At 31.1% G+C, this 10,943-nt stretch overlaps 2 protein-coding genes across 2 annotated transcripts; one reads left to right on the top strand and one right to left on the bottom strand.

The window, feature by feature from the left end:
• Nucleotides 1-1,093: 1,093 nt before the first annotated feature.
• LOC25482129 (phosphatidylinositol transfer protein 3) lies at nt 1,094-4,159 on the top strand. The gene is made up of 6 exons (XM_013610634.3): nt 1,094-1,235; nt 1,581-1,684; nt 2,077-2,253; nt 2,342-2,440; nt 2,801-3,046; nt 3,641-4,159. The coding sequence occupies exons 2-6, from the start codon at nt 1,619-1,621 to the stop codon at nt 3,932-3,934; spliced, it is 882 nt and encodes a 293-aa protein (XP_013466088.1). The 5' UTR covers nt 1,094-1,235; nt 1,581-1,618; the 3' UTR covers nt 3,935-4,159.
• A 135-nt stretch (nt 4,160-4,294) lies between these two features.
• On the bottom strand, nt 4,295-8,050 carry LOC25482130 (uncharacterized protein At1g01500). Its single transcript, XM_013610638.3, has 3 exons — nt 7,933-8,050; nt 6,766-7,523; nt 4,295-4,977 (listed from the first exon to the last, which is right to left on the bottom strand). Exons 1-3 carry the CDS (start codon nt 7,952-7,954, stop codon nt 4,744-4,746), a joined length of 1,014 nt encoding a protein of 337 aa, XP_013466092.1. The 5' UTR covers nt 7,955-8,050; the 3' UTR covers nt 4,295-4,743.
• Between the last annotated feature and the right edge of the window lie 2,893 nt (nt 8,051-10,943).

The raw sequence follows: 10,943 nt of genomic DNA on the forward strand, positions 1-10,943 counted from the left end.
CGTATTCGAACACTATTTCCGAATATATTTATTCATCAAATTATCATCCTCTTTAACAAAATACTCGTTAACTTTCTCATCAAGCCATAAAGCAACCTTATATTCTCCTAAAGTAAGATGAAAAGTTTATGACATATCAAGCAATTATTATCTTGTGTGAAAGAAGCGATATTATGATTCAATACGATACCCATTTTCCAACACGGTATGAATATATATATATATATATATATATATATATATATATATATATATATATATTTTTGGAAGGTCGGTATGAATATTTCTAGTAGCATAGGATAATAATACCTACAATTGAAAATAAAATAAAATTAACGAGGAAGCAAAGTGTGAAACTCATTAAGGGCCAACAGCTACCAAACAAGATTATATTGATATTATGACAATTACTACTCTTTGATTAGTAATTATATTATTGATATTATAACATTTTTATATTGTGTAGTACTATTTGTGACCAAATAGTATTTTATTTATTTTTGACAAAAAAAATAGTATTTTAAATTTATTTATTAATAAGTTGACAAATAAATATAATTATTGTGTGAATGATTTTGATATGAAATTCACAAATGAAATTACAAGCCGTTAACATGGTGTAAAAGGAAAAAAAAATCATAATTCAATGTAACATTAAATTAAATGTTGTTTTTCCTATACTATCAAATAAATTGAAAATCTCGGGTGTAACTGTCACTTTTGCAGATTTTTTTTATTTCTAATTAGCAGTTATTTTCAAAGTTTAATGTAACATTAAATGTTGTTTTTTCTATAAAGCCTTTAGTAATTTTATTGGAGAGAGAAAAGTATATGAAATATGATATTAAATATTCAAGGATATTATAGGCAAAACATAAATTATTGTATCAAAAGTATTGAAATATATTTAGTGTATTGGTTGGTATAAAAAGTTAAAATGTGACAATTAAAAAGGAACGAAGATGTTAATGTTAAAAAGGTGCAACTATCAAGGGCACCCGTGTGTAAAAGCAGATCCGCAATTCTTTCTAGAAGTACTTTACCATTTTATATTTATTTTTTTCCCTATGGTTAATGTGGCAGTGTCATATGTTTTTGTTTTTATTAATATTGAAAAAATACTTTACCATCTTTTTGTACACATGACACATGCACATCTATTCTTTCTTTCCTCACTCTTTCTTTCTTGTGAAACCTGTACTTTCATGACATGAAACAAAATCTATACCTTACAGGTTCTCTTCTATGTTCTTTCACTCTCCATATATTTTTATTTTATTTTCTGTCACAAACTTGTGATTTCTGTTTATGCATGTTAGGTTGGCTAAGCATAATATGAAATATATAATTTAATTTTCTTTGTTTTTATTTTTATTTTTTGGATCTGTTACAATGATTATATTTCAATAGTACATATTCTTCTGTCATTATAGATTGATAATGACAAAAATTTAAAAACAAATTATACTCCTTATTGGATACTGTTCGTGTGATCTATGAGCTTCTTGAGACAAGAATATTAATAATTTTGTTTTTGTTAATAATTGTTTTGGTTTTGTTTTCTATTGTTATTGAAATAGGATTTGGTTGTAAAGAGTGAAAAGAATCTTCAATTGCCATGTTTAATCTCTGGGGCGGCTCTCAACAAGACCAGCAAAACAAAGAGGCTTATGCTGAATCCAAGGTAAGTTGGTTCTGCGGTGACAAAATTTGATTTTGAATGAATTGATTCTGACTAAAAGTGAGTTGAATGTAAAATGATCTTCGTTTGGATTCATTCGTGTAAAGGTGAGTTGAACAATAGATTTTAGTTTAGAAATCAATTGTAGAGGCGTAAAGATCAAATTCTAGTTTGAAGTTAGAATCAATTATGGATGCAAAATCAATTTTACTCGAAAACAGCTAAACATTTCAGAATAAATTCTATACCTATGGAATCAATTTTGGCACATTGAAAAGGGGAACGATATATGCAAGTTATTGTTTGGTGATGTTATGTTCTATTATGTTATTAGTTATTACCTTTGTTGGGTTACATCATGGTTCTGATTCTGAATATTGAAATCTTGAAACCAGATTAAAGAGCTCAAGCTTGCAATTGGACCCTTATCAGGACACGACTTGAAGTACTGCACCGATGCTTGTTTGAAGCGATATCTGGAAGCTCGAAATTGGAATGTCGACAAGTCCAAGAAGATGTTGAAAGAGACACTCAAGTGGAGATCAGTCTATAAGCCTGAGGAAATCCGCTGGGTGAGTTTTGTGTTTGATCTTGTTTTGATGATTTTGGTGCATAAATATTGTCTTAATTTAATTCAAGGCGATGTAAATGATGATTCAGGATGAGGTTGCCGTGGAAGGAGAGACAGGTAAAATGTATAGAGCAGGTTTTCATGACAGACAAGGAAGGACTGTTCTTATTTTGAGACCTGGAATGCAGGTATCATGGTTTTGAGATGTTTGGTTTCACTATAGGCTTGTTTGTATTGACTTATTTGAGATTATCCACTGACACAAACACTTGTGAAACTGGTTGGGAGAGCTATGGAAACAGTTTATGATATGTTCATAAGTTAGTTTCAGTTTATTTCCATAAGCTCTTCAGGACAACTTATGAAAAGAACTAATAACTTCTATGAAAACAATTTGACTTTATTTTATGTTTTGTTATAAAAATGGCTTATACATGAGCACTTATTTGATTAGTGATTAATATAAGTGCTTAATTAAGTTGTTTATCCAAACAGAGTCCATCCTTGAGCTTATACGGTATAGAAATTGAATGTTTGATGTGTTGCAGAATACTTCTTCAATAGACAATCAGATTAAGCATCTCGTGTATCTTTTGGAAAATGCTATGCTTAATCTTCCACCAGGGCAAGAACAAATGGCCTGGTTGATAGACTTCACTGGGTGGTCAATTACCAACAATGTTCCCCTCAAATCAGCCAGAGAGACCATCAGTATTCTCCAGAATCACTATCCTGAGAGGCTTGGCATAGCATTTCTTTATAACCCTCCTCGAATTTTTGAAGCTTTTTGGAAGGTTTGTCATCTTTAATTTCCATGGCCACTACTATTGATATCCTTAAATTCCAGATCAAAATTCATTGCAATTAGGGAATGACACATTTGATGCAGTCGTATGATTTGGACTGTTGTTGAATCAAAGATTAGACAGTCTACATTTCGACTTTGGTGAACTTAGTCCTAAACACAAAGTCGGACGTGAACCATCTGATCTTGGTCTGAGCGAATCACACATTTGACACAATCACATGATTTGGACAGTCGAACCATTCGCACTTTAACTTTGGTAAATTTGGTCCAAAACACAGTATGGACGTGGACTGTCGTCCGACCTTGATCAATGGAATCACACATATGACACAGTCACTTGATTTGGACCGCCGAATCAAGATTAGACAGTCCACGTTTCGACATTGGTAAATTTGGTCCAAAACAAAATGTAAGGACTTAAAGTGTCGGATCTTGATCTGATAGTTTAGATCAACAACTGCATAATTTCGCGACTGTGATGGATCCAAATCTTCAAATTTCACCCTTAAATATAAATCTAATACTGATTCTATTGCGTTTTAGTATCAAAAAGTTAAAGTTTGTACTTATTTTTATGCAGATAGTGAAGTATTTCTTGGATAACAAGACATTTCATAAGGTGAAATTTGTGTACCCTAAGAACAAAGACAGTGTGGAACTCATGAGGTCTTACTTTGACGACGAAAATCTTCCAAGTGAACTAGGTGGAAAAAGCATATTGAACTACAACCATGAGGAGTTTTCCAAAATAATGGCTCAGGATGATTTGAAATGTGCAGACTATTGGGGCACTGACGAAAAGCTAAGAAACCACAGGCATTGTGCAGCAGAGGTAGCTCCAGAACCAGTTTGCAGTGAAACTCCAGCTACTTGAGAAATCTAACCTTGTTTTAACTTAGTGCAGTTATAAGTATTAATTATCATAAAGCCATTCGATTCAGGCAAATTAATAATAAGTAACAGCTTTATTATTCCATCACGATGTAGTAATAGTACACTTGTTACCTGCTAGCAGATTAGCTCAAGCTGAGTGATTTTTGAAAATATGGCAATGTGCAATATTGATATGATTAAATAAGTAATTACTTGACTGTAAAAACTTCCACGCCATTTTAATTTTCGAGTATTAACAATTTTGCATCAGATTCACAGAAAAGTCAATTGATCACCTAGATGGAAACATGCTTCATACAAATGTGCTATTTACAAGTTTTTCTTTTTGGTTCATGTAAAATTTACTCTCATGAAAGAATCATCAATTCCAACAAGAATTTACTATGAAATTTACATATTGACTACTAAAGAGAAAATTTGGATTTGAATTCAAATTAAAACTAGTGTGAATTTTGTGTCAATCTTCATTGGTTGCTACTTACAACCTAGCAATAGAACCACATTCATACAAAGTGTTTTATGATTCCAATGACAACAATTAAACTTTTCCACTGTCCTTCAAAACAAAACAAGAACATTTCTTTAAAAGCCTTTGAAGGGCACAGAAAATGAAAGATTGTGTGCTAAACAAGGGAACTTCTAAGTAGTTGCCCTTTTTTATATCTAGGAATCAAACTCGGTATCTCGAGATTTACAACACTCACACATAATGCGCACTACCTAGTGGTAGATAAGTAATTGACTTTGAGCTATCAAGCAAATAAATTTCAGCTTACAGAAGGAGTTATATTATATGAACCTCCTCTTGAAACTACGAGTAGTTGTTTGGTATGAACGTGCCAAGAGGCTGACCCCTATACCAACTCCTACAAAGATGCCAAGTCCAATTCCAACACCAACTCTTACTCCAGCATTGAACCATGATAGCTCACCATCTTCCATATCTATATATCCTTCCCTTTGGCAATACATGTTGTTGTAATGCTCTTCTTGTTCTGGTTTGAAGCTTCTGTACTCAGTTACCTATGAACCAAAACCAAACAAGCTAAGTTATATAATAGGTGCTTAACATAAAAGTTATTGCTATTGTGACACTCATAAGTACTTGGAAATTCTATTGCCATTTTATAATTAGATATATGTAGTTGAAGGACTAATACTAGGAGAATTTAAGTCAAAGTAAAATGGTAAATAAATGCTATTTGATGGAATTCCTAAGAAAATCCATGTATATATTAATGCGTAAACAATACTAAGTAGATACTCCTGAGAAGATAAAACATAAATGAAAAATCAAGCTCTAAAAGCAAATACTATGTTAGGTATTGGATTTGGACCTTAGACAAATAAATCGGCCGAATAGAGGGCACCAATATGTATTTGATGGTTGCTCAATAGACCCCTCAAAATTACTCACATTTATAAAAATAGCCGATCGGGAGTTACAACCTGATCAGGAGCAAAATTGAGGGGTCTATTGACTAACCATATATGTATATAGTTACAATTGCTGATGTGGTCAATATGCTTGAGAGAAAAGGTAGTTATAAGAAGGAGACACTTACCATTAGGGGAGACATTGGTTATTATCTTGTCAAAAAACCTTATGGTTTAGACAGAAAGAGAATTAACTCTTCTCTGAATAGCTGTTTTCCTTCAGTAATATGTTTATTTCAATGAATAATATAATTTTATGTTTCTCTTGAATTTAGGTTACTATCACACTCAATATCAACAAATTTGTACCATAATAGAAGGAGTAGATTGAAAGTTTTGGTGCAATTTGACTAGACTTTGTCAATCCATTTTAACAACTCACACCTTCTAGTTGTACATTCATCTGGTCTTAAATATAAATAAAAATATTATATGCATTTGATCCAATCTAATAGATAGACTTTTTTGTTTATATCTGAGACAGAGAGCATAAAGTCTTGAAGCACACATGAAGATGTTGAGATACAACATAGAGAAAATCTATGAAGCATGGACACTCCTCGGATTAAGGGTATTCTGGTGTCGGATATGCGTCGGTGTCCGACACAGACACGACACCTATGATTACACTTAATTATGTCATTTTCTCAGATTATTATCCGTGTTGATGTGTTAGTGTTCGTGTCGTGTCCCATGTTCGTCACTATGTACGTGCTTCATAGCAGAAAATAAGGCCTCCCCACTACCAGTACTTGTCCTTTAATGGGGAAGGTCAGAATCTATTTACAAGGGACATTGGAGAATGCAAAACAGAAAATAATAAGTTAAATTTGTAGTTCCCAATAGTTAATAAAAGATATGTGTATTGTGGTTTGAGCCTCCCCATGCAACAGTCTAGGATAGGATTGTTGGGACCAATATCTAAAGGTACTAAATTAGAGGGACCAAAACATAGATAACATTAATAAACAACTTGCATTAGATTATTCTAGCAAACAGAAGTTTAGCCATAGAACATGCTTTATACAAAAAAATCAGTATTATCAAGGGAATATGCCACATCTTATTCCAATTCCAAAAATATAGTCAATTAGTCATTAACTTCATACCTAGTAATTTGTATTATCCACAAAAATTGCATGGTAAAAGAAATAAGCATATCCCATGATAGTGAAAATTATGATATCCCTAATAGACCAAATGGAATATTCACCAAATTAGTGCATGTTTGGATTGACAATGAGGTCTGACATGATTACATTGTGCCACCGTGATTTTGTAAAAAGCTAGATGCTTCAACAAAATCACGACATCACTGTGATTTCATCAAACTCGGTGATTCCAAACACGCACTTATAAGTTGTGCAATTTTACCTGTGAATCAAGTCCATGATCATGATCACAGACATCTTTCTTAATTTCAGATGTTTCATATTCTGGAATCACATCCAACATGCACATTTTCCTATTATGCTTCTTCCTGCAATTGATCTGCAGTGTTCTAGTTAAGATTATAGGTTTTCCTGAGAAACAACCAGCAACATAAACCTCAATTTCAGGAACAGAAACATGTTTTCCTTTGAAAAAACCACTATTAGATGCCATTTCTGTTTCACAATTCATACTCCAATATCTCTTATCATTATCATGATTTTTCATCTCAAGAACACAGGAGAGAATGCATTGATCTTTATCACAAACCTCAAACTTCATGCTACCATTTAATCTTATACTATCTGTATTCACAAAAGTGACTTGTTCAGATTTCTTATCAATTCTATCCCTTCGTAGAATTGAAGAATCTTCATCACTGTTCATGCTACTTCTAACACCATTTACCTCTAAGAGTGTATCAAGACTTAAAGGTATATGATGAAGATATAGAAATTGTGGTGTGGATTCATTCACTTGAATTCCACTAACTCTTACATAAAAAACTCTTACATCAAACCAAGGTAATGAAAATGATAATTTGATGCATGATGGATCATATGGTGAATATTCAATTATTTGAAGACTTTTATTTCTTGCTTCTCCTCCATTGCATGATGATGCATCATAAGATCCTCCCATCTTCATATCCAAAACTGAAATTGTTAATCCATAATGTTTTTTTCCAATCAAAACAAAACCTGTTTCACAATCAACGAAACAGTTAAAGGATCGCTGATGTAATTTTGCCTAAAATATTGTACAAACTCGAAGCGAAAGAAGAAAAACAAATTAAAAAGGACACAAAATATGAAATCTAAAGGGAAGAAAAGAAGGTAGAAAGAAAGAGAACTTGAGTGAAGGTGGAAGATTATAAGTCACAAGATAAAAATGGCAATTTATTATATTGTTTATGTTTTGTAGATTAGAATGAAAATGAAATGGAAAAGGTGAAGTATATGAAAGTGAAGAGCATTTATTTATTTATGTAGCAAATAATATACACTTCATATAGTAATTTACTAGGAGACAAATCTATGTGTTTATTTAAGGAAGATGTACCACCACAAACAAATTTAAATTCCTATTTTTCAGGAAATAAACTCTAACCATGAAAAATTGAACTATTCATGCACACTCTTTGACTTTGATTATGATGTTTTCTTCTCTATCCTTTACCACAGCCACGCATGCTTTATATATGCAATCAAATTCTTAAACCAAGGTACCTTTCATATCTTTTGTCCACATAATCTAAGTCCTGCCCCGTGATCGTGGCAGGCTGGCAACAATATCAACTATGTGTTCTTTCTTCTAAACAAAGCATAATATATAGTAATACATTAAAAATATATTAAGAAAGTATAGGATCATTTATTTATTTTGTAATACCTGATTACTTGTAGGATCATTTGTAGATCAAAAATCTTACGAAAGCATCTCCTTTTAATTTTCCTTTGCTCTTTTACTTTGATATAATATTTTAAACATGCTTGCAAAACAAACTATTCTAAAAAAAGAAAGAGTACACCTGAGTTATTAAAAAATAGAGACAAAATACCGACAGAAACATTTGAAGGATCATTGTTTGAAGGCATTTATTGGAGGATTAAAAATTGAATATAATTTATATATTTATAAGCTTTAAAAAATTATGCAACCTTTTTTTTTTATGAAAAAAATTGAAGGTGTCGAAATGGTGCCCCGATTTATAAGCTCAAAGAACACTTTTAAAGGAATTTACATTTACCTTCGTATTAGTTTTATTTTTAAAAATTTAATTTCCACTTGGATACGTTCTTAGACATGTTAAACACTATGCAAGTACCTCTCAATTCTCATAGTACTGGGGGAATTTGAACCTTGACTCGCTATGTTCTCATCTAAGGCATAAAATACCTTAAGGCTCAAAGAAAACTTTTAATGTACCACAAGACAAGAGAGAAGGAGGTCACATTTACACTAATAATCTTTAAGGCGTCACTTTTCTTATTCAACATTTAACTCATCTATATCCACTTCCTTTTAAAAAAAACTCATCTATAATCATTGTGTGACTTAACCACTCAAACTTGAACTAACAAATGACTATGCGGCAATGAAATGATGAACTTTGTACATATATTTAATCATATTTCACTGTCATAGTATTGCTAAAAAAAAAAGATATGAATAAATTTCTACATGATAAGATATAATTGACTTTGCAAGATAGAATTCTTCTTCATTGTTATTGAATTATTTTAAAAATGAATTTAACAAGTAACGTTATAGCTTGGCTGGATGATGATATATAGCTACTTCGAGATAATAAAAAAATTACTTATTTAATTTTTTATTTAAATTGTAAATTTAAATACATTTTTTGAACAAGGTAAATTGAAATACTTTAATTAGATAAACCAGAAACAGAGCACGAGACATGGTGATGGGGCCTGAGTATACTTTTGAAATTTCAATATTAGATTTCAAAATGTTGAAGCTAAAGTTTTAGAGCACGAGACAGGATGATGGGGGACTAAGAATTAATCAAAAAATAATAATAATATTAGTAGTTTAGTACAATGAAATGGGCCTTCTGACTAGAAAATTTAATCCTATCCGATGAAATTGCATTTACGTCTCACGAGGTCGGTCGGTGTCTAAATTGAACGTGATGTGGATGAATATTTTATTAAAAAATGATCACTTTCTATTTATGAGGTTTAGCTCATTAATTAATATCATTATTAAATTGATTATTTAAATCATAATTTGATAGGATAAAATCTACATTGAGATTATGACTGTTTTATACTAGTCTGCTGGTTCAATCCATTAGTTTTTTTTTTTTTTCTTCCTTCTAAAGAAAGTATATCTGTGACTTGCTTGGGAAATTAACACGTATATTTGTCTACTTATTTTTTTATTAAGGAAATGCATTTGTTTGTGTCTTTGATTAAATAATTCTTGCAGAATTCCAACATTTTATAAATATAAATGAAGACCAAACCTTAGCACAAGAAATGCCAAGACAGGCCAATTGCATAGCTGAATACAATTCCGATCATGTCACATATGCTGCTAATTGACTTGATTCTTAGCTAATATCGAAATACACAATGTTGCAAGTTTGAGCAACAACAAGAAAGTTCTTATTCTTATTATGATGATGTAAAATATGTTTACCAAATATCATCAATAACAAGAAAAAAAAAATGCATACCATACACTTATATTTTGAAATTTTCAATATACGTGGAACATAAAGATATAATGTAAATAATTTAAATGAGCCAATTTAGGTTGATACAATTTAGAGGTTGAATGCACGAATTCATTAGGGTTTATTTATTTTTTATTCAAGACTTAGTATAAACATAACATTTCATTTTTTTTTCTTCTTTAATAGCAGTTATGACCCTCTAAGTAGGAAGTTACGATTTTAGTCACCTAACGAAATAAAATACATTCCAACCCTATAAGTACCGACCCTTTTGGGATTTTGGCCCATGCCAATTTTGATCAATTCAACGGTGATGTGGATGTCACATGTGTAATTTTTTAATTTAAAAATAAATTAAAATGTCACGTGTGTAATGCTTTAATTTAAAAAAAATTACACATGGCGTCCACATCAGCATTGAATTGATCAAAATTGGTCTGGGCCCAAACTGCAAAATAGGCCGTACTTAAGGGCTGGATTGTATTTTATTTTGTTAGAGAGACAAAATTGCAATTTTCTATTACTTAGGGTCAAAACTGCTATTAAACCTTCTTTTTTCCCTTGTCTCCTTTTACATTCTAAATGTTTAAAATGTTTTAGAGCCCGTTTGTTATAGATTTTTTAAGTAAAAAAATCACTTATTTTAAAAAAAAAAATCACTTTTAAAAGTTTTGCATCCGTTTATTACAACTTTTGAAAAAAATCAGAATCTAAAACAACTTCAAATGAGAAGCTGTTAAGAACAACTTCTCAAAAAATAGATTTTATTTAGAGGAGAGAGAGAAAATATTGTTGAACTAATTTTGGACCCGTTTGTTACGGATTAAAATAAAAGTGATTTTGACGTAAAATAATTTAGAAATTTTATGAAAAATCAGAATCTATTTTGTGTTTGTTTACCGTGATAAAAATCACT

The sequence above is a fragment of the Medicago truncatula genome, chromosome 1 (genome assembly GCF_003473485.1).
Source record: "Medicago truncatula cultivar Jemalong A17 chromosome 1, MtrunA17r5.0-ANR, whole genome shotgun sequence".
In the NCBI taxonomy this organism is placed as follows: Eukaryota; Viridiplantae; Streptophyta; class Magnoliopsida; order Fabales; family Fabaceae; genus Medicago; species Medicago truncatula.